This window comes from Camelus ferus, chromosome 2 (genome assembly GCF_009834535.1).
Source record: "Camelus ferus isolate YT-003-E chromosome 2, BCGSAC_Cfer_1.0, whole genome shotgun sequence".
NCBI classification, from domain to species: domain Eukaryota; kingdom Metazoa; phylum Chordata; class Mammalia; order Artiodactyla; family Camelidae; genus Camelus; species Camelus ferus.
This window is the reverse complement of record NC_045697.1, coordinates 48,036,052-48,061,021: the sequence shown is the minus strand read 5'-3', so window position 1 is coordinate 48,061,021 and position 24,970 is coordinate 48,036,052. Positions and strand designations below refer to the sequence as shown.

At 32.2% G+C, this 24,970-nt stretch overlaps 1 protein-coding gene across 5 annotated transcripts in view; it reads right to left on the bottom strand.

The window, feature by feature from the left end:
- CNOT6L (CCR4-NOT transcription complex subunit 6 like) overlaps positions 1 to 24,970 on the bottom strand; it is a 92,279-nt gene that overhangs the window by 27,549 nt on the left and 39,760 nt on the right. For all 5 annotated transcript variants that reach the window (XM_032457369.1, XM_032457376.1, XM_032457357.1 and 2 more), the window contains 3 exons: positions 24,036 to 24,121; positions 11,288 to 11,377; positions 1,585 to 1,653 (listed from right to left, as the gene is read on the bottom strand). In XM_032457369.1, coding sequence (XP_032313260.1) covers positions 1,585 to 1,653; positions 11,288 to 11,377; positions 24,036 to 24,121 — 245 coding nt within the window. The remainder of the gene's footprint in view (positions 1 to 1,584; positions 1,654 to 11,287; positions 11,378 to 24,035; positions 24,122 to 24,970) is intronic.

The following is a 24,970-nucleotide window of genomic DNA, read 5'->3' as shown; positions in this document are numbered from 1 at the left end:
TAGAGCTTAAAAAACCCTACTCTGGACTAATTAAGTCAGTATATTAGCGTCTGTGTGTTAATATTTTTAAAAAGCATCCCAGATGATTATAATGGACAGACACACATTGGGGAAACCATACATCCCAAGAAAAATCCATACTGGTTTTCAATAAGGAATACCCAAGAATTCATTATCTGAGAATTCAACAACAAATGAAGACGTGTTTCTATTGTTCCTTTTCTTAATGGCAATGTAGGTATGCGATACTAGGAAAGCTCTTCTTCAAGATTATGCTCACTCATGCTCAAAAACAGATTACTGTGAAGAACTAGAAAATGGTGCTTCTGATACCATTTTAATGCCAGAAAGAGAACAATTAATTAATTACACATGAAGGAAGGCTAAACAAAAATCTGCCTAACTTAAGGCTTTGTAGAAAATCTTAGGCATTCCTTTTAAGACAGTCAATATGCACCCTGAAAATAGAAGTGTTATTCACAATAACGTCCTGCCACTTGGGCTGACACTATGGCTCTAGGGTGTGGTGGTTTTAAAATTATTACCTCTGGAAGATAGAGAAATGTACTATATATGTTAACATTTCTCAGTGCTTTTAAAACTTAAATAGAACCATGAAGATGTTACACTTCCCACATTTCCTGATGCCAAAGCAAATGACTTTTTTTGAGTCTTTTTTTTTACCTTAAAAAAAAAAACGCCTCACAAACAGAAGGGTTTTATACTGTTTAAAAAGTACACAAAAATTCTTGTAATTTGCCCTTTAAACATTAAGTAATTTGTGAATCATTATATTATACATCTGTAACTTATATAATATTGTAAGCAATTATACTTCAATAAAAATATTAAGTATCAGTATTCAGTGATTAGTTTACCGTCATAAATAATAAATTTTCATTTTTAATTTTAAAATAAAGTTACATGTCATGAAAAATATGACATGATTAAAAAGAAGGCATCTGGAGAAATATTAATTCCTATTTCAAGTAGAATTCTCAATCAAAAAATATCTAATAAGCAGTAACAAGCCCTATAAATGTCAAATCATCATTGGTCCACACAAAGAGATAAAAGTTTGTATTTTCTACCTTACTACAATCCTAGAAATGTTAAATTATATCATTAAATTCCTCAAAACTACACCCTAGATCATTTCTATACTTTTGGCCTGGAATCATATTTTGTTTTCAATACAGTAAATGTGACTTGGTCTAAATTATCCTTCTACAAGTGTTATCAGTTTATATGTGCAAGAAAGATTAAGTGCCTAAGTAGTTTAAAATTTTTCAGAAGAAAATTCATCATTATCATTTTTCTTAAATCCCCCAACCTTATGTGAAGATGCCATTTAGAAAGCTCTATTACAAGAAATAATTTTAAAACCAAGAGCTGCATTATTGTGAAAGATAAGAGATTCTTGTACATAAGCCTTAGTATGGATTTTAAGTTTATCCGTCAGTATTTTTAAACTCTTCTACTCAGGGGAGGTAACACGAAGCCTTGCTAATTATATCACAAAGCCCAAATGGCATTTCAAGTACTTCTGAAAAAAGTCAAGAAAGAATAAGAAAAACTATTTACCTGATGGCAGAATTTGGTCTCGTTCTTTTAATGTAATCCATGGCCTCGGAGGAAGCTGCTCTGGATGAACTGGAAAAGACAATTTTTTTAACATGACTTCTTGTATTCCTAAAGTCAGTATCATTTACTTTATAACGTCAAATCAACTTGTTTTCTCTTCAGCTATAATGACCCACAAACTGATTTAAAAATCTAATACTGAAATATAATGACGATTTAGAAGGTGAAAGAAGTTGACGAAGAGCTATGCAGAAAACACATAATTAATAACCAAAAAGAACATGAGGAAATTCATTAATAGTAATTCTACTTACATAGTAGTTATGAAAAGTACTTATTTAAAACCTTAAGTAGAACCTTATGTCTTAATTATACATGTAAACTGTGTTGACCCAGCCTTGTTCCCTACTGGAAAATCAAAGCTATGTGAAGTTTCAACACACTGATGAACTAAAATAGTCAAACATTTTTGAAATAGAAAAAAAAAGTGAATGTATAATGAAAATTATTAAACTTTCTAATGGGGCTTTCATTTCCTAATTTCAATCTTTCTTTCTTTTATAATATCAATACAAAGCAAAAGGTAAGAACTACATTGTACAGAAAAAAGGTGGCACTGGTTAAACATTAATTGCTCAGATATGATTATCAATACCATGGGACAAAATGCTACCTAACGATCAGATGAAAGAAAATTTACTAAGTTAAGATTTAACTACCCTTTTTTCTTCTCCCTTCTCAAAACATTGGCAATTATAGGACAATCTGATTCAAGTCTACAGATTTACCCAGGGAATTAGTGGCTAAGAAATGTATTTCCAAAGCAAAAACACTATGTTCATCCAGTCACAGAAATTTTGACCAAAGTCAAATAAAATAAACATTAAATTTTCTAATGAAGCTTTCATTTCCTAATTTTAATCTTTCTCTCTTTTATAATGTCAATGCAGAGCAAGAGATAAGAACTACATTGTACAGGAAAAAGTCTACCTAAAAGATGCCTGTTTTAGGAGCCATACTTTGCCCAAAGTGAAATAAACATTATTTTGCATAGTCCATATCTTGCCGGGAAAGGAATGAAGGTTATCATAACATGACAAACAAACCATCCAGCTGGTTCAACACACTGAATTCTGGAAAATAATCATGCCTGCTAGGGGTACCAAGCCAGAATCATGGCAACTATCTCAAAAATGGAAAGCCAATTATATAAACATAATGAAGAGTAAACAAAGAACTTTCTAGCTGCTGGGATCCTTATTAGCAAATGGTTAAAAATTAAGAAAGCAAGAAAATTATCAAAATAAAACAAGTAAGGTGATGTCATTTCCAAATCTTAACTGATACATTTTAACTAACACAGCACCATATATCAGTGTAAGTAAAATGTACAGTATTCTCCAAAATAATCAAAGAACAAAAACATAGGAAAATACACTCTCACCAGTAACCAGGAAAAATTATAAGATGAGTTAGCAGGTCTTTATCCAGGTTGACCAAAAAAGTAAAATTTAAGTTTAATAATATCGAAGGTTGGTAAAGGTAATAAGAAATAGATACCTGAATGTATAACTGATGGGAATACAAATTGGTAGAGCTATCTGAGAGGACAAATTGGCATCACCTTTTAAAATTTAAAACATTCTTGTGCCTGTGAGCCAGCAGTTCTATTTCTTGGGGTCAGCCCTATCTGCTTAAAGCAGCATTCAAATAGATATTCATTACACCATCGTTTGTAATAGCAAAAACAATGGTAAATGGCAAATATCCACTTTACAGAAGTCTATGCTACAGTTTAAAAGAAAAAAAAGATACATGTACGCTAAAGCGGAAAGGTATACAAGAAATACTGCTGAGTGAAAAAAAGAAAAATAAATGATAAATAATAAAAATGATACATTTTATTAGAAAAAATGATATATTAATAAAAATGATACATTTTATTAGAAAAAAATTTTAAACACACACACAAATACCATAAAACTTGCTGGTATAATTTTTGTGTGTAAATGTCTACAGAAATGTCTACAAGGATACACACCCATCTTTATAAGGACAATAATATGTGTGACATATACTTAAAATTGACTTTTTTCAAAGATGAAATTGCATGGCCAATGATATGACAAAGGACAGGAATATGGAGTTATATGGGCAACTAGCAAATAAAATAAAGACTGCTTAATAGAAAAATCTGTATGGTCCTAGACAAAGCACCAGAATTTGGGTCATAATTGAAGATAAGTCTATTCTCATTACAATGAACACAAGAGACAGCAGTTAGCATCTTCATAAGTCTCTAGCATCATACCTGGAAACAGGAGAACAGTTGTTTATCACATTTTATATCCCATACATGCCACACTAACTTCTAGATAGCCCTACAACCAGCCTTGAAGCCACCAGGAATTGGGGTGGGGGCCAGAGGGGTGGTAGGGAGTAGCAAGAAAAGCCTGATTTCTTTTGCCAAAGGAGTGAAAAGGGAGAAGGCCAGCAGGGACTAGGTGGGAAACCACACCCAGTGGCAGGGGCAACATCAACAGAGCCCAAGAAAGCCAACCCACCCCACACCTCACAGCAGCCAGCAGCACTGGGCCTGGTCTCCCCACAGTGGGGGTTCTACCTGAGATCCTGGAAGGGCAAGCAGAACTCACATGCTAATCCTAAAATGGGTAGTTGCCTGCTACTGAGATTTTAAAATGGTCGAGTCTCCTAATATTCAAAATATCCAGGGCACAAGTGAAAATCACAGATTATACCAAAGACCAGGAAAATCACAACTTAAGTGAGAAAAAACTACCAACAGACAACACAGAGATGATTCATACACTGAAATTATCTGACAGAAATTTCAATGCAGTCATCACAGAGCTGCTTCAAAACTAATTACAAATTCTCTAAAAAACAAACGAAGATATAGAAAACCCCAGCAAAGAAATAAAAGTTACACACTTTTTAAAAGACCAAATAGAAATTATTAAACTGATAAATTCAGTAACCAAAATGATAAAACTCGCTGGAAGGGCACAATAATAGAGATAACAAAAGATAAAACAAATGCATTTGGGAACAAATCAGGAGAATTAATTTACTCAATATGAACAATAAAAAGAAAACTAAAAAAAAAAAAAAAAAAAAAGGACAGAGCTTGAGGGACCTGTGGGACTATTAACAAATGATCTAAGATTCTTATCATCAGACTCCAGGAGGAGAGGAGAAAGAATGTAGACTTAAAGAGTATTCTAAAGATAATTCTAAGAGACTAAAAATCCCCAAATTTAGTAAACAACATAAACATACAAGTGTAAGAAGATGAGCAAACTTCAAACAGAATACATCCAAAGAAATCCATACAAAGTCACATCGTAATGAAACTGCTGAAAACTAAAGACAACGAATCTCAAAAATACCAGAGAAATGACACATTGTCTTAAGGGGAACAATGGGTTTCTTTCCTAAAACCATGATGGCCAGAAGATGTGATACGACATTTTTCAAGTGCTAAAAGAAAACTTCAACCTTAAATTCTATGTCCAGCAAAACTTTCCTTCAAAAATCAAGGGGAAAAAAAAGACGTTATCAAAGGAAAACTAAGAGACTTTGTTGCTAGCAGACCTGCCCATAAACAAGTGGCTAAAGGAAGGTCTCTAGACAAAAAGAAAATAACAGCAGAAGAAACAGAAGGAACAAGGAATGAGTAAAATTAGGGGTAAACATAATAGATGAACCTTGCTCACATGAGCTTTTTAAATCACATCTGCTGGCTGAAGCAGAAACTGTAACATCTGTGTGGTGGTATTCAGTGCAGTCAGAGGAAATCGTAGGGACAATTACATTTTAAAAGCAGGGAGGGTGAAGGGGCTTAAACAGAAGTGGGACATCAATAGCTCACTTAAAGTGATAACACACCATTATCAATAGACTGTGCTAAGTATGTATATTTTCGTATCTCAGTTAACCACTAAAAAACTATACAAGACAATATACTCAAAAACAGATATATAAAATAAGATGGAATCCTAAAAAAAAAGTTTAACTAATCCACAAGAAACCAAAAAAAGATAAATGAAGGAGAAACAAAGGAAATAAACAGAATACAAGTAATAAAATGGCTGACTTAAGTTCTACATATCAATAATTACTTTAAAATGTAAATGGGCTAATATACAAGTTAAAAGAGTGGAAACTTCACAGAGTAGATAAAAAACATGACACATAACTCAACTGTACGCTGATACAAGAAATTCACTTCAGATACAACAACATAAAGTTGAAACTAAGAGGATTTAAAAAAAATACACCATGCTAACATTAAACAAAAAATAAGTAGAGTGGTTATATTAATATAAGACAAAGTAAACTTAAGAGCAAAGATGATACTAGGAACAAAGAAGATCATTACATAAGGATGAAAAGATCAATCCACCAAGAAGATGCAGCAATCCTAAATATGTATACACCAAACAACACAACTTTAAAATGCATGAAGCAAAACCTGACAAAGCTGAAAGAAGAAATACACAAATCCACAATCACGGCTGGCAATTTCAGCACTGTAATATCAGCATTTAATAAGACTACTAGATAGAAAGTTACAAAAAAAAAAAGAATTAAATACCACCAACAACCAATATGATCTAATTTAAAGTTACAGAATACTCTACCCAACAACTGCAGAATATGTACTTTTTTCAAGCACTCATATGATATTTAGCAAGATAAACAATAAAACAAACCTCAGTAAATTTTAAAAAATGGAAATAATACAGAATGTTTCCCAACACGTCCCAAACTGGAATCAAATAAAAAGTTACTAACAGACAACAGGAAATGAAGTAAGACGTTTCTAAATAATCCATGAAAAAAGAGGAAGATTCAAAGGAAATTTTAAAATATATATTGAACAGATTAAAATACAACATATCAAAATGTATGGAATGCTGCTAAAGGAGTTCTGAGAGGGAAAATACATAGTATATAGTGCTACATACTCACATTAAACAAGAGGAAAGCTTTCACATCAACAATATATATTTTTACTTCAAACAAAAAGAACAAAATTAACCCAGAGCAGACAGAAGGAAATACTTAAAAAAAAAAAAAGGAATAAAGAAAGGTTTAACATAAAAAAACCAGAGAAAGATATACAGTGCAAATTCAAACAAAACAGAACTCATACAACTATCTTTTTTCATGAAGTTATATTAATATCAAAGTAATAAGAACAGCATAATGAAAAAAGTTTCAAATAATTAGAAAGAAAAAACACATGAAAATACACCCTCAATATATACAATTAAAAGCTGTAAGAGCTACAAGAATAAACAAATCTACAAAGTGGGACACTTTAACATAGCCCTATCAGTAGTGAATAAAAAAGTAATCACTAAGTATATATAACACATTAAAACAATTAATAAACTTTAATACACATAGAATGCTGCATCAAACAACCACAGAATGAACATTCTTTTTTTTTAAACATTTTTTTATTGAGTTATAGTCATTTTACAATGTTGTGTCAAATTCCCACATAGAGCACAATTATTCAGCTATACATGAACATACATACTTTCATTGTCACCTTTTTTTTTCGTTGTGAGCTACCACAAGATCCTGTATATATTTCTCTGTGCTATACAGTATAATCCTGTTTATCCACTCTACATATGCCTGTCAGTATCTATGAAGTTTGAAATTCCATTCTGTCCCTTCCCACCCAACATTCTTTTTAACTACATATTTAACCATTCACAAAACGTAAGCATGTGTTAGGTAATAACACATTTTAAAAATTTAAGTCAATTAAAGCATACTCTCTGACCACACTGGAATTAAGCTAGGAATCAACAACAAAGAAAACTAGAAAAATTCCCCTAAAAACAAAGAAACTTCTAAATGACTTATCAAAGAAGAAATGAGAGCTACTAGAAAATATGCTGAACTGAATGATAAAGAAAATTATACAAATTAAAACTTGTGGGATGCAGCTACAAGCCATATTTAAAGGGAGATTTATTGATGATTACATCAGACCAAAAAAAAAAAAGGAAATCTAAAAGTGAACGACTGAGGTGTTTATCTTGAATTGGGGGGAAAAGCAGCAAATGAAACCCAAAGAAACCAGAAGGAACAAATAAAGATAAGAAATTACTGATATTGGGGGGAAAAACATATAATAGAGATGACCAACAAAGCTAAAAATTGGTTCTTTTCTTTAAAGAAAATACTGATAAATCCCTGAGCAAATCTAGTCATGAAACAGAGGCAACACAAATAACTAATATCTGGAATGGAAAAGAGTACATCATTATATATTAAATGGACATTAAAACATCATAAAAAGATATTTTGAACTGTATATCAATAAATTTGAAGATTTAGATAAAATATGCAAATTACCAAATCAGCAAAACTTTCAGAAACTGATAGAGAAATGGAAAATCAGAAAAGTATTACAGTTATTAAAGAAATTAAATCAGTAACTGAAACTTCCTACAAAGAAACCCCAGGGTCAGATATACTCTACCAAACAATTAAGAAAGAACACCAATCTTAGAGAAACTCTTCCAAATAATAGAAAATTAGAAAATAATTTCCAGTAACTTTCATGAGGCTCATGAGGCCAGTATAACCTTTATGTTAAAACTTGACAAAAATGTTATGATAACTCACAGAGAAAAAAATGTGACAATGAGTGTGTATATGTCCATGAATAACTGAAAAATTGTGCTGAACACTGGAATTTGACACATTGTAAAATGATTATAAATCAATAAAAAATGTTAAAAAAAAAAAAAACTTGACAAAGCTATTGAAGAAAGGAAAACTACTAGCAATCTCACTCAAACACACATGCAAAAAATCCTAAGTAAAATATTAGCAAGCTAAACACAGGGATATATATAAAAAGGATAATATATTACAACCAATTTGGGCTTATTCCAGGAATGCAAAGACAGTATAACATGAAAAGCAATCAATGCAATTACTAAATTAACAGAATAAAGGACAAAAACTATATATTCATCTCATTAGAGAAAAAGCATTTGATAAAATTCAACACTAATCCATATTAAAAAATAAGAACTCTCCTAGCAAACCAGGAATAGATAAAACTTCCTTAATCTGATTAAAGTTATCTATATAAAAACTACAGTGAATATCATACTTAATCATAAACATTAAAAGCTTTTGAAATCAGACAAAGATGCTCATTATCACCACTTTTGGTTATCATTTTACTGGTGGGGTCACCAGGTGCAATAAAGCAAGAAAGAGAAACAAAAGATAAAAAAATCAGAAAAAGAATAATAAAGGTACCATTATTTGCAGATGAGATCATTGTATAAATTGACATTAAAATGCATTAGGATTAAGAAGAGTTGAGCAAAGTGGCTGAACATGTATTTATTAGCAAGTATTCAGCAAGATGACGGAATACCAGCAAGTATACAAAATTCTACTGTACTCCACAAACCAGCAGTAACCATTAAGATAATGTGTATTTTCAAAAAGAATACAAAAGCATCAAAAAGCAATACCTAGAATAAATGTAATAAAAAATGCACAAGACCACTACCCAGAAATCTAAAACTCAATATTCAGAGAAACTGGACAAGGCACAATAAATGAAAGAATATTCTACATTGTTAGATTAGAAAACACCCAGTGTTGTTAACATGTCAACTCTTTCCAAAGTGATCTAAAGATTCAGTATACAGTTGACCCCTGAACAACACAGTGGAGACCTAACCCCCGCTACAGTTGAAGATTCCCATATAACTTTACAGCCAGCACTCCATATCCATGGCTCCACATCTGCAGATTCAACCAAACATGGATCCTATAATAGTGTAGTACATAGTCACTGGGGAAAAAAATCCATGTACAAGTGGATTTGTGCAGTGCAAACCTATGTTGTTCAAGGGTCAATTGTATCTCAATGAAAATCCTTACACTTAGGAGAAGGGAGAAATTTGAAAAGCTGATTGTAACAACTGTAATGAAAATACAAGGCAAAAGAAGCATGGGGCCAAAACTAGCCAAGACTCAAGGGGGAAAGACTTACTCTACTGGATTTCAAAACATTTTATAAAGTTACCATAATTAACGACAGTGTTACATGGCCACAAAGACTAGAGAGAGAACAGAGAATCTAGAAATAATCTATACAAACACTGATGATTCACGACAAAGTTGGCACAAAAAAACAATAATGAAAGGACAGTCTTCAATAAATGGCTCAGGATCAATTTAATATACATTTAGAAGAGCTATGAAAATTGAATCCTATGTTACACAAATAACAATTTCAGGAAGCTTACAGCTCTAAATGTTGCAAGTAAAATGGGGGTTTTAAGTAATAATATAGGAGAATGCATTCTTAAGCTTGAGGTAAGGAAAAATTCTTAAAAAGAAGACAAAAGCAGTACCATAACAGAAAAGATCAATAAGCATCATAGTATGTTAAATATTTTTCTGTTCATCAAGAGACAAATTAAGAGAGTGAAAAAGCAACAAGAGCACGGGAAAAGGTATTTGCAACATGTGCACCAGCAAACAGCTTATATCTAAAGCACATGAAGAACTTAAAAATCACACACACACACCACACATGCCATATGGCTGGGTCAACTGGCTATACCCACACAGACAAGAGAGATACTAAATTTTAAAACAAGAAGGAAATAACATATACATGCTTTGTTAAGCTTAAAGGGCCAAACAGTCTTAATTTCTTACTAAAAGGACTTCCTAATAAGTTTGTTGTCTCTCTCTCATCAATCAACTTTTAGTCTTTTTAGCCAAAATTTAAAAAATAGTAAGACTTACAATAAGGTAAAACAAAATTAACACTACTTTTTAAATTTTTTTCTACATAGGTAGGTGTCTTCTATGATAGAACTGAAAAGAGTCCAGCCAAAATACTGTGATAATGGCCTCTATGCTGGAATCTAGATTTCTCTAGCTGTTTCAGGATATTGTATTTTAGTAAGGCATTATTCAAAAAAAAAACCCCAAAAAACAAAAAAAACACTCAGAATTCAGTAGCATCTCCATACTTCTACCTGTATTTTGAGTGCTTAAGCAAAAAAATAAAAAAATAAAGTTTTTAAGTTGAATAATTTAATAGCCTTCTTATATAAAAAAAATTTCCATCTGGAATACAACTATTTTAGTCAGATAAATCTGGTGTTCTTAATTAAAATCCTGCTTGCAAAATTTCTACAAATGTGTGGTGAATCAAACAAGTCATTTCATTCATGAAAAATGTACACAGTGTGTGGGTTCCACATCAGTAATGAATTCAAACAATTGATAACTATGTATCTTTGTAATTAAGACCAAGACAATGTTGGGTTCATAGCCTCCGCATTAGTTAGCTGTACCTGGGTAAATTACTTTATTCTCTGCATTTCAGAATATGCATCCATACAATGCCAGTAAAAATTCCTACCTCTTGGGTTATTAGAAAGATTCAACAAGATAATGTAACTAAAGTCCCTAACATATTGCTTGGTAAATAGAAAGCACTCAGTATGTGACAATAAGAATGTCCCACCACCATGGGATATACTAATGGCAGGAACTTCAAACCTATAGGCAGTTATAAAAAATGGCCAGATGCTCTTAAGCAACAGGATATATACTAGTTAACAGTTATATCTATAGAGTTTACTGTTTTGTCATTAATAATTACCTGCAAGATTGTCAAGCATGAAGTTCAGTAGCTTTCGGGTTCCATCTGGGTCCTGGTATAAATTGAGAATATCCTGTGATAAAGGATTGCCTAAAGAAGATGACAAAAATAAAATCTGTAAGACTTACAGTGGGAAGACAAGACAAAAGTACTCTATAAAACAAAATACTAATTTTCTAAAGTTAATTTTACTGTATTTAATGTTACATAAATTTAAAGAAATCATATGAATTAAATACTCTTTTTGTTAAGGTAGTCATAAAGAAAAACGTCAAAGGAATTCTTTGCAGATTTCACTGTCTATACTGTATATCTATAATCTGGGTTTGTTGTGTACGTACATTGTACACTTACACACACATATATATATACACTAATCTTGGTCAAGTCTGGAGTAGTATCACGAGTTGGCATCTTGAAGTAATCCTATAGGTTCTATATTTATCTTTGAAGAAAATATTCTAACTAGAAGAAAAATAGCCTTGTATGAGAAAGAATGAGTAATACAAAAAAGGAGGATCTTCCTAGTTGGAATTTTTATATTACATATGGAGAAAAGGAAGATATTTCAAGTGAAAAGAAAACCTATCATAACCAAGATGAGTTACTTAAATCTGAGAAGAAAATTAGAATTTTTTATGATAGTGATCAGCAGTATCTGAATACTAAGAGTACAGATTTATCAAATATCAAAAAAAATAAGTGACAGTTAAATCTATGTATTCCCTCGACTACATATTCCCTTAAGAAATAAAAGCAGTGTTTGTTAAAACAATCATGTAAAAATAGTCTAGTAAACACGAGTTGAAAAAACAAAAACTGTGGAACTTCCAGAAATGAAGATTCTAACAGTTAAAACAGAGAAAATCTTCAATGCAACACACACCACCTAGAACAACTAAAGTTAAAAAACACTGACCAACAAAGTGGTTAAAAAGAATGGTACTCTCAGAAATTGCTGGTGGAGGTGTGTAAAACAGTACAACTTTGGTGAAAATCTGGTTGGCAGCTTCCAACTGACTTGAAAGTGGGAAAAGGAAACTTCCTGGGGTGACGGAGAAGTTCTTTGTCTTGAGCAAGCTAGTGATTCCACAGATGTATACTTTTGTCAAAATTAGTCAAGCTACATACTTAAATATTTATGCATTTTACTGTATGCGATTATAACTCAAAGTACTAGGGGGAAAACCATGATGATTGACTTAAGCAGTAGATTACACAGCTGAAAATAAGACAAGTAAACAGAAGAAATATATTTAATGAAATGATCCAAAATACATCACTGAGCATCAAAAAGATGTAAAACATCAGACAGTGATGTTCTTGTTCTAACTCGAGTTAGAAACAAGAAATCTTAATATACGTTAAATTGGAGCTCTAGAAAGAGAGAACAGTACTTTGGTTTCTGGACCAATATATAGAGACATTCCCATCCTCACAACTGAAATCACAGGGCAAACTGCTGTCCTGAACACAAGCAGGCGGATCAGAGAGACACAGCCTAGCGGGAGCAGAAGCCCAGAACTGGAACCAGTATGAGTCGGAGCACTTTTAAGTCGTATTTGACAAATTGCTGGAGGCTCAGAGAAGATTAGCTTGAGAGTTAAAAACTAGAGTGGACCCATTCTTAGAGATCCCCACACTTTCCTGAGTTTTACCCCCAAGAATCCTACCAGGTTCTCACTATAAAGACAGCAGAAAAATTCCCTTATGCTTCTGGCAGGTAGAAGAGAAAGTAATGCCTTCCCAAAACAAATTCTGCCCACGAGGGAAACTGTTTAACCAGAGTATAACTGAGTGGGATTTTACCAAACCCTAATCAACCTGGGATAAGAGAAGTATCCCACTCCAGCCCCCGCTAGGCTGATGTGTGTGGGCAGTGGGGTCACCCAGCTCAGGCTCGCTGAAAGATTGAGACCTAACCACAGGACTAGAGGACTCTTCCTCTCCTTCCATACGTCACCACCACATCAGCAGAGCTCGTGTATAACAGAGCATTAGAGCTACAAGAACTTCAAGCTTCAGATCTTATTTAAAGAGTTTCTAGGAAAACCCAAGGATAACAGAGAAGATAAAAACAAGGACACTAGAAGAAATTCTGGATTCTGACACACCTACCATAAATAGTAAACCCAGATTAACTCCTTGCCAGAAGGAGAGATTAGAGAGAGGGAAGAAATGAGAAGAGGCAATATTTGAAAAGAAAAAGGTTGCAAACTTTCAAAACCTAATTTTAAAAAATTAAATAAACTGATACAAGTAGCACAACATACACAAAGTTTATAAAAACTTTCAGTTTATACTGTACTGCAAATTAGAGAATGCCAATGGCAAACAGAAGACTTTAAAACCAGATAGGGAAAAAGGACAAATTACTTCAAAAGAAAAAACATGAGAATGCCAACAAAATTCATGAGCAACAACAGAAGCTACAATACAATGGAATGGTATCTCTAAAGAGTTGCAAGATAGTATGTGAGACTTTTTAACACTGCTCTATCAGTTACCAACATAAAAGTAGATAGAAAATTGATGAAGATGAAGAAGACTCAAACAACGCTGTCAGCTAACTTGTATCTATACAATACTCTATTCAAATACAGGAAAATATACATTCTTTCCCAGTACAGATGAATATTCACCAAGAAAAGCCATACATATTCTGGGCCAGAAAACAAACTATATTATAACATTTAAAAGAATTAAAATCATACAGAGCTTACTATTTAACCATAACAAAATAAACCTAATGATCAACAACAGATAGGTACCTGGAAAATAGCCAAATATTTTGAAATTAAATACCATACTTCTAAATAATCCATAGATTAAAGAAGGAGTCACAAGGTATTTTGTAATGTTTTAATTCAATTAAAATGAAAATGTATTATCAAAATTTGTAGGATACAGCTAAATCAGTGGTTAGAGGAAAATTTATAGCATTAAGTGCTTATATTAGAAAAGAAAAATCAAAAGCAGTGATCTAACTTCCATATTAAGAATCTTAAAAAAGAAGGGCAACTATGCCCACAAAGAAACCAAAAAGGAAGGAACTAATAAAGAGTTGAAATCTATAAAATTTAAAACAGAAAAATAATAGATTACTACTGAACTCAAAAGATGGTACTTTGAAAAAGGTAAAAAAAATTGACAAACCTCTCTTTAACCAGGACAAAAAACCACAAATTATAAATATCAAGAATGAAAGGGAGACCAGCCCTGGAGACATTAAAAGGACAGATAATACTAAGAAAAATTTATGTCCATAAACTCAACAACTGAGAAGAAATACATTCCTTGAAAGACAGAAATGACCAGAACTCACTCAAAAGGAAATGGATAGAAAAACTCAGCAAAAATAGTGAAGTAAAAGACATCCAAAACTCTGCCCCTCCATAAAAGCAGTAACAAAAATAAAAACAAAAGCCAGTAAAAATTGCAAACTCAGCTATTTCAGAACTCTAGAAATTAACTAAATAATCGCAGCAACTCAGGGAGTGTTTATTCAAGAAAAAAGGACAATGATTTGTGGAGTTTTGATTTCTCCTCGTCCCTCATTGCCAGGGCAGCTTGGCAGCCACAGGAGCAACCAAAACTGAGCTGGAGTGATCCCAAAGCCTTGTTCCCAAACACTGGTCATTATCTAACCTGTGTGGTGGTTCCTTCACTCTTGCCTAGTGCTAAGAGACTTTTTCCTCAAGGAGAGAGGTAGAGGTTTGGGGGATGTTTGAGGAAACTATTACTGCCAAATATTTTAAATTTGTGGGTGCCTGACATCATTGAAACAACTGAGGCAAACAAGAGACTAACCAAAAAGCTTAAAAGGGGAAGCCTGGGAATGAGATGTCAACAGAGGCTTTGAAAAGCCCCGACATATTCCTGGGACTCTAGAAGGTCTTACATACATAGATGCCTATGCACAGGTTTAGGAAAGACCTAGAAACAGCCTAAGCTCTCCCTACTGTCTGACCTTAAGGCTACGTACAAGTAGGAAGCAAAGGACAAGGCAGTCCAGCTGACTGGATGTGCATATGCAAAAGAACAAACTTTGCAGGATATACACAAAAATCAACTCAAAACAGACCACAGATCTATACGTAAAATTTAACCATAAAATTTCTAGAAGAAAATCTTCATGTACTTGGGTGAGGCAAATATTCCTTAGATGTGACACCAAAGACATAATCCATACACAAAAATAAGTGTTAAATGGGACTTCATCGAAATGGAAAATTGTTCTTCAAAAGGCCTTGTAAAGAAAATAAACATACAAGCCACAGGTTGGGAGAAAATATTTGCAAAACACTTACTTTAAAAAGGACTTGAATCCAGAATATATAATGAACTCTCAAATTTCACTACTTAGAAAAAAGCAATTCAATAATAAAACTAGGCAAAAGATGTGAATAAACACTTCACCTCACCAGGGAAGATACACAGATAGCAAATAAACACATGAAAAGTATAATTATTCATCAGAGAAATGACAATTTACACCACGAGATATTACTATATCCTATTAGAATGACAAAAATAAAAAAAATTGATAATACCAAGTGCTGATGAGGATGCACAGCAACTAAAACTCTCTCATATTTTTGGTTAAGAATACAAAATGATAAATGCACTATGGTGGCTTATCAGCCAGATAAACTTAATAAGAAACTGCCAGACTGCTTAACATACATTTACCACACCACCTGGCAGTTCCACTCCTAGGTATTTACTCAAGGAAAGTAAAAACTTAATTCACACAAAAATCTATTCAAGTATTTACAGTGTCTTTATTCCTAATCAGTAATAACTGGAAACAACCCAAATACCCTTCAACTTGTGAACAGATAAAAATCAATGGTCTATCCACACAATGGAATACTACTCACCAAGAGAAATGATCTGCTGACATATGCAACAATATGGATGAACCTCAAATAATTATGCTAAATGAAAGAATCCAGATTCAAATAGCTCTATACTATGTGTTTCCATGTATGACATTCTGGAAAAGTAGCTCCCAAGTGCTGAGACTGGGGGAAAGGTGTTGATGAATGAATTCTGGAGGATGATAGAATAGTTCTATTTTCCAATTGTGGTAGTGGTTATGCAACTGCATACATCTGACAATATTCACCAAATGTGAATGTCTATCAACAAAGAGGTCAATTTCACTACATACATATAGTTTAGTTAAAAAAAAGTTGCTAAAAATTTAATAAAAATATATTCAAGGTACAATTTCAAGAGTGACCAGTTGATAGAAAGCATACACATTGAGGAACAAGCAAGGGGAAAGAAAAATCTACTTTTAGAAAGGCAAAAAGAGAGAAAAGTCACAAAGAATGGAATCAAAAAGTAGGATGGTAACAACATAAAAATATCAATAATTGCAATAGAGATAAGGCAACTGGTCTGAACCCACACACTGAAAACAAAATAAAGTCAGACTGGATTAAAAATAAAGTCCAGTTATATACTATTTATAAGCTATACACCTAAGTATAAGTATACTGAAAGGTTGAAAGTAAACAAATGAGAAAGATATATTAGACAAACATTAACCAAAAGAAAACTTGCATAGCTGTTAGACAACATAGACCATAAGACAAAAACTTATTAACAAGAGGCTCACAAGCTAAACTTCAAGTTCAATTTACCCAGAAGGTACAGCAATATATGGGCATAGCTGATATACCTAATAAAATAATCTCAACGTATATAAAGCAAAAGCTGACTGAACTACATGGGGAAATGAACAAAACCACCTTTTTAATGGAAATTTTAGCATAAATACCTTAATTATTAAAAGAACAGTCGAAAATTCCTAAAGATACAGAAAATCTGAAGAACACAAATGATGAATTTGATATAAGGGAGAAATATATAAATATGTACTCAACAATCAGAGAAACAATATTCCTTTCAGATGCAATAAAAAAACTTACAAAAATTGATCACATGCTAGGCCAAAAAGCAAGAATCAACAAGCGTAAAAGAACTGGATCATATAGACTACCTTAACTGGCTGTATTGCAATTAAGTTTAAAGCTAACAATAAAAAAAAGCTAAATTTAAAATCACACATGCATGGAAATTTTAAAAAACTGATGAGTCAAAGATATGATAACCTATATTAAATACTTAAGCCAAAACAATAATGAAAATATTTCATATTAAAATTGTGGGATACCAAAAAAATTGCCAAATAGACAAATTTATATTCTTAAATGCTTATATTTGAAAATAAGGAAATCCAAATATAAATAAGCCATATATTCAACTTAAAAAAAGAAAAAATATATAACAAATCAAGACAAAACAGAATAAACAGAAACAAACCAGTTTTTAAAAAATAAAAGCCATCACTGATTCACTGAAAACAACATAACTGACAAATCTCTGGGGAGACTAAATCAGAAAAAAAAAAAAGATAGAAGGCACAAATAATCTCACAAATGAAGAAAGGGGTAAGAGAGCTATAAACTAAACAGAGTCTAAAAATATATCAGGAGAATATTATGAACAACTTTATGCACACAAATTTGCAAAGTTTAAAAGGCTGAAAAATTCCAATACTACAGATATGGTCCTACAAAACTGACTCATTAACAATTAGAAAGACTCAATAGTTCCTACAACTCAAATATATTGAGGTAGTAGTTACATATTTTCCACAAAGAAAATAGCAGTCAATGACGGTTTTATAGTCTTATTCTATCAAAATTTCAAGAAAGATTATTTCCATCTTACACAAACCCTTTGAGAGAACTGAGTAAGAACTGTAAAAACACAGGCCCATCTTATTCATGAACATCTATGAAAAATTCCTTTAAAAAGTTGTTGGGAAAGACAGTCTGTCAGGGTCCCTACACTTCGCTTGTTTTCCTCATTCTTTGTGAGTGTAACAAATTCTGTCTTTTGGTACTGGGCAATTTCTGCAGTTAGATATACAGACAACTAAATAGGTCAAGGCAACCAGAGCGATACTACCATGAAACTCTTTGTCCCCCTGGGGAATCAAGACTGGCTTTTTGAAGCTTGCTACTATATTTGTTGCTTGCTTGAAAAGTGCTGGACCCTTGGACTTGGATTACTCAATCATAATGCAAACTCACTTGTGTACACAGAATGTTTCTGGGCCCCCCTTGCTGCTTGAGTGGTAATGTTCTATGTCTGACCCTGGAGTCTCATGTCTTCTACTACTACACAACAAACAATAATTGCCTAACTTATTTGCTTGTAAGCATAAAATCTAAGAGGCTTCACAATTCTTGACAAATATCAAAATAAATCCAGCAGTGTATAAAAGCACCTAGTTGGGTTTATCTCAGGAATGCCAAGTGTGGTTCAAATTGGGAAAAAAATGCTTACATATAATTTATCACTTCAGCCTATGAAATGAGAAAACAATGAAATCACCTCAAAAGATGAAGAAAAGCATTTAATAATTTTCAGCAGTTGAATGAGAATTAGCAAAGTAGAAATTGAAGGAAATTTCTAGGAAACCCCCCCCAAAATTACCAAAAATATAGAGCAAATATTCCTAATGGAAAAATATTAGAAGCATTTCCTTTAAAATTGGGAATAGAAGCATGTCCAGTATTAATGCTTCAATTCAATACTGTACTAAACATCTTAGTCAATACATTAAAATAAGGAAAAGAAATTAAATACATTAGAATTTCAAAGGAGAAACAAAGTCTCTATCAGTAGATGAAATGATTATCTGCACATAAAACCTAAAGAATCTGTAGACAAATTTTTAGGAAAAATGAGAATTTAGCCAAAAAGGCTTAGTATAAGATCTTCATTTTTTTCTTAATGGTAATTTGTATACCCCAGCAGCAAATAGGCAGGAAAAAACAACTTTAAAAATAAAAGAGACATGACTTATAAATGAAACAAAAAACTTATAAGGTATCTAGAAACAAATCTAACAAAATATGTGCCCAACCGGTGTGCAGAAAGTTATAAAAGTTATTAAGTTTTATTCAAAGACATTAAATAAGATCTAAATAACAGAATGCCCAAATTCATGAGTAGGAAGATTCAATGTAACCAAGATGTTGACTCTTCTTAAATTGATCCAAACATTCAAAGCAACTCCTAACAGCATTTTTTGTGAAACTTAAGAAGCTATGTCTTATGCATGAGGAAGATTCAAGGCACCCAAGGTGCCAAGACACTGCAAAAGAAAAATGTAAGAGGGCTTCCTAAACAAGATATCAAATCTTAATATAAAGCCATCATTATGACAATGTAGTAATTAATGCAAGGTTAGATAAACTGACTACCAGGCATAGAGAATGGAGGTCCCAAAACAGGCCTATATGTAGCTACTATATGAGAGAGGTGACTTTTCTTATCAGTGGGAAAAGGAAAACTATTCATTAAATGATGCTGAGACTATTGGTTATTCACAGGGAAAAAACAAGATTAGATTCCTCTCAAAATTAGACTCCTTGTACCATACTAAAAAAACAATTCCAAATGAATGCAAGAATTAATTAGAATTAGAGAAAAACTTTACAACTTTTAGGAGATAATATAGGAAAACATATTTCTGAGCTGGGGTAGAGTAGGATTTTTAATAAGACATAAGATGATACACTAACCATAAAAGAAAAGACTTTTAAATTCAACTACAATAAAAGTATCAAATCTATTTATTAAAAGATACCAAAAACAAAAGGAAAAGCCATAGAATGGAAGACATTTACAATACAAAAGAGACAAAAGTTAAAAACTACCAATCAATAAGAAACAAATACTCTGAGTGAAAATGAGGAAAAGACATCAACAGCAATTTTAGAAAAGAAACGTGGCAAATACATGAAAAGATGCTCAAACTTACTAGCGATTAGGAAAATGCAAATTAAGAGTACAATAAGGAATTGCTTCCTACTCAGTAACTGGCAAAACTTTAAAAATCTGACAATATTAAGTAACTGTTCGGAAGAATACAGAAAAACAGAAACCATGTTACTTTTGGGGGTGTATTTTAGTACAGCTACTTTGTACAACTTTATGGTATTACCTAACAAAGCTAAGAATGTATAAGCCTCTACAACCCACCAATTCCACTCCTAGGAACTCTATCGGGAGACATGTACAAGAATGTTCATGGCTACGTTACTTATAGTAGCCAGAAAAGGGAGGAAACAATCTAAATATCTACAGTACAATGAATAAATTACAGCATATTCATATAACAGAATACAACACAGTAGTGAAAAAAGAACTAAAATTACATATATATATGAACATGGCTGAATTTTAAAAACAAAGTCAAATAAAACCAAGTCACCAAAAATTATATTTAGTAGGATCCATTTATATAAAGGTTAAAATGCCCTTAATAGATACATATGTAACCTTAGTATGTGCTCATCAATGCCTGTTGGATGACTGAAAGAAAACGAAAGCGATAACTAACAAAATTCAGGACAGCAATAACCTCTGGGAAAAGGGATAAAGATGTAATCAATAAAAAGCACAAAGGAAACTTAACAAGATACAAGGGATCCACACCAACAAGGGCAGCATTGGGACTATTTCCCAATAACCTCACCAACAGTTATTTTTGAAATTCTTCCAATTGGATAGGTAAAAATTTGAGTAGTTTCAATTCACATTGTTATTATTATGTATAAGGCTGATGAAGTTTCTATATTTTAAAGCACTGTAAATCCTCCTATACAAACTATTAATATGCTCCCTACTAGACTGTTCTTTTACTTACTAATTTCCAGAAGCTCATTATATAATACAATAAGAACTTTGCCTCCAGTATGAATGACAATTAGATTCTTTTAATGATTTTTTAAAAGGTAATGAGAATGTGAGAAAATGGATATATAGTTACTCATTTTATTATTTCCTTTAAAATGTTGTTATTCTTTTTTATACTATATTTCATGAATGAAAAAATTTACATAGTAAAAGAATCTTCATCTCCCACAGGCCATTTTATTTTAAGGGAGATAAGTAATTCCTGGATGAAAACTAAAAATTTTGACAATTATTGAAGTCCTAAATTTTTTATTATTTGAGACATCAATGTTTAGTGCCTGAGGACAACTCTTTGGCCCATTATGTCAGAGAAAGTATTGCCATACACCTTAGGACATAAATTCTAAATTATTTTAAAATAACTGTAAGAACTGCTTTCACTTACACCTTCTCTTTTATAAAATTAATAGTTTGAATTTTTCTCTTAAGTGACTTAAAAGAACATTTCCAACTTACTGAACTGACCATGTCTGTAGTTTTTAAATTGACCTTCTTATCCTAACTTCTCAAATACCCTACCCTCTCCCTACCCTCTCCCTACCCTCCACACATACTCCAATTTCAAAACAGAACTTCTAAAAATTAGCTTGTTGTACCAGGATGAGCAAAATCATTATCAAATTTTCAGTATCAGTATTTTCAGTGCTTTAGAGGAAGACAGGAAATAGAAGAAAGGCACTCCTTTTTCTAATTTCAAGACAAAATGGGGTCTCAGAGGCAGCCCATTCTCATTGTTTCTTTTAAACATACCACAGTGCTATTTTAAATGCTCTCTTCTACTCCCTGCCCCCTGTTTTTGGACAGAAAGTACCACAATGTGGTTATTAAAATTGATTGTGAAATTATTTCAAGTTTTAACCTTACTAAGACTATAAATCTACCATTCATTAAGGACATTTTATTCCTTCAATTCCTTCAAAAAACCAATCCTGTTTTTACCATCTTAAACTTTTGAAAGAAGGCAAGAACAGCTCTGGCTTTCTTTCATTTCTAAAAGGTCTTTGCTCCTCTGTACTCATCACCTGAACAGAAAGTAGCCTTGCCAAGAAAACAGATTCTCATAAAAGAGGAAAGGGCTGCATATAGGTATTTACCATAGAGCAAACTGAAGTTTAATGAAAAGGAATTTATGCATAGGCAGGGACAAAACCAAGAACAGCTGGTAAAGCAGAGCTGGTGCCTGATGTGAAAGTCTAAGCAGAGATTTTAAAAAACGTGACTCAGTACGTAAGAGCACACTAGAATCAAAGGCCAGCCACAGACAGTAGTTTGGAAGACTAACATTTTTAACTGGTAAAACAGAATGAAAGACTAAGGGATAACAGATATTCAGAATGATTCATTCTGTTGCTACTTAGTATTAATTTTATAAGAACATGTCTCTATATGAGATAACATGGATAGAGTTATGAAACAGTAAGATGTATAATATTTGCTTTTTCAGAACTGTGACGTGGTATAAAGGGTAAGTCCAATTGGGTTCAACAGCAAATTATTTGCTCTCCAAAATATTAGGAGGAGGAAAACAGCTCTTCTAATTGATGTGAAAAGTAAAAAACAATAGTTATCCTTGGAGACAAAAATATATATAATTTATTATAATCAGTATGAAAGTGTGAATTCCATACTTCATGAATCTAAGATTATAAAAAATAACAAATATTCTATAATTTTTAATAGAAAGGAACAGACCTGCCCCCATTCCAACTCTAGTTGGATGGCTTTGTCAACTATATTTATAAGAATAAGACTTAGCATATAGAGAATAAGGTGAAATGCCCTACAGTTAAATTTCAAATGCCTTGGGTTAATCTTCAATATTCTAGATATAAGTATCCCCCTGCCTGTCCACTTCATACATGATAAAAAGTATCAATAAAATCCTACAGAAAAACTAAAAACACAAGACTTAGAACATTCATATAATTATCCAATTTATGAAGGGTTAACTGTATCAGGAAGCCTAACACCACTTCTGTCATTTCAACCAATAATGTCAGCAATCTTCCCATCCTTACTCAAGCTTCTTTCTTAATGCCCCACTATACAACTTAAGCAAAAGCAAACACAAATAGAACATGTTCACTGGAGATCAAGTCTTTGAAGAAGGAAAATAAAATACATGAAACTATATACTTCATAAGGCTTTAATTAATGTTCAGTCCTCATGAGCACAGAATAAAATGTTTAACCAATACTGTAAATTTATCTAGTCCTCTGCCTTCAAAATAAACCTTTTTTGCTATGCTACGCTATAAGAAAAAAGCACATAAATTTCATCATTTATGTGATTTGAGTATGACTTTCATTCCCAACTGAGATGGTATCATTACAGGAACTTTCTTTTTTTTTTTTTAATGGAGGTACTGAGGATTGAACCCAGGACCTCGTGCAGGCTAAGCTCAGACTATCGCTGAGCTATACTCACTTCCCAAGAACAGGCATTTTAGATTAATACATTTTATTTATAATAATCATACTTATTGGTACTTGTTTACTATGATAATGTTTTCCCTCTCATAATCATATAATATGTTGATGCTATCCTATCTATTCTATCAAAACCTGACATGGGACATTCTGGCTAAGGTAAAGATTCATTCTGCTACATCTTTGTTTTTTAAATTTTTTTTAAATGGAAAAAACTACAATGTTCAGTGTTAATTTAAATTATTTCCTCTTAGAAATTTCAGAGTTTTATAGAAAGTTAAAAGTCAAATATAAAAACAAAACACCCACAAAATTTTCCCCATGCAAGTTTGTTAAAACGATGACAGCTTGTTGAAATCCTGAAGCACAATTTGATACAGAAGAACCACTTTTCTTTCCAGAGGAATGTATAGCTACATTCTCTAAATTACACTAAAACTTGACTAATTATAACCAAAATGGTCTTTAAAAGGCTAAGAAAAATCTCAATACTGAGTGTTAGCACTATCATTTTTAAGAAATCACTCACCTTTCAAACCTAGAGTTTGTAGCTGGAAGAGCCGACCAAGTTCATAAGGCAAAACCCGTAACAGATTGTTATTTAAAAGCAATTCCCTGTTTAAAAAAAATTGTTTTAGTTTCATAAATTAAACTTTATTAATACATTCTAACATACTATGAGTGATGTCTACACTCAAGGCATATTTCTATACATTCATCTAAAACTGCTGTGCAATATTGAAGTCCTACAAAATGTGTAACTGCAATAATTATTAACACTGTTTCTATGATTTACTCATTCTCTGGCACAGATTAAAGTTAAAGGTATAAGAACTATATCATTCTCAGGTTAAACCCACTCCCTTTTCTCTCTCACCCAAAGTATCTGTCAGATGCAAATCAGAATGACAGATATTCCACATATCCAAAGACAGATGTCCTTGAACCTGGTTTAATTCATAGAAAAAAGTATTTTTTTTTTAACAAACTTCAGAATTTACCTGTAATTAATAGCCAATTACCTGTATCAATTTTTGTAACATTACAGTTATAATCACATCAAGATCCTATAACAATCACTGACATAGGATATAAACATTAAAAATAAAGCATAGGATAAATACAGATAATAGGATGGCAAGGTAAGATCTGAGTTTATCACTGTGAAATTTTGGGTAGATTTTAAAAAAACAAACAGCCCTCGTTATTTACTGATGCCTAAAAAGTGTAAAGTAAATGACTAAACAGTATAAAAAGCAACAGAAACATACAGTAAGTGGATGGTGAAGAATAAGATTTTAAAACAATATTTAATGTTTAATTTTAAACATGTGATTGCAATTTTTAAATTACTACTCAGTAAATAAAGTAGAAAAGCAATCCTTGATTTTACTGGGAACATTTATTCAAGGTCTCAAGATTCCTATAAAATTTTCTCCTATGAAGAAATTCTTAAAGAATCCT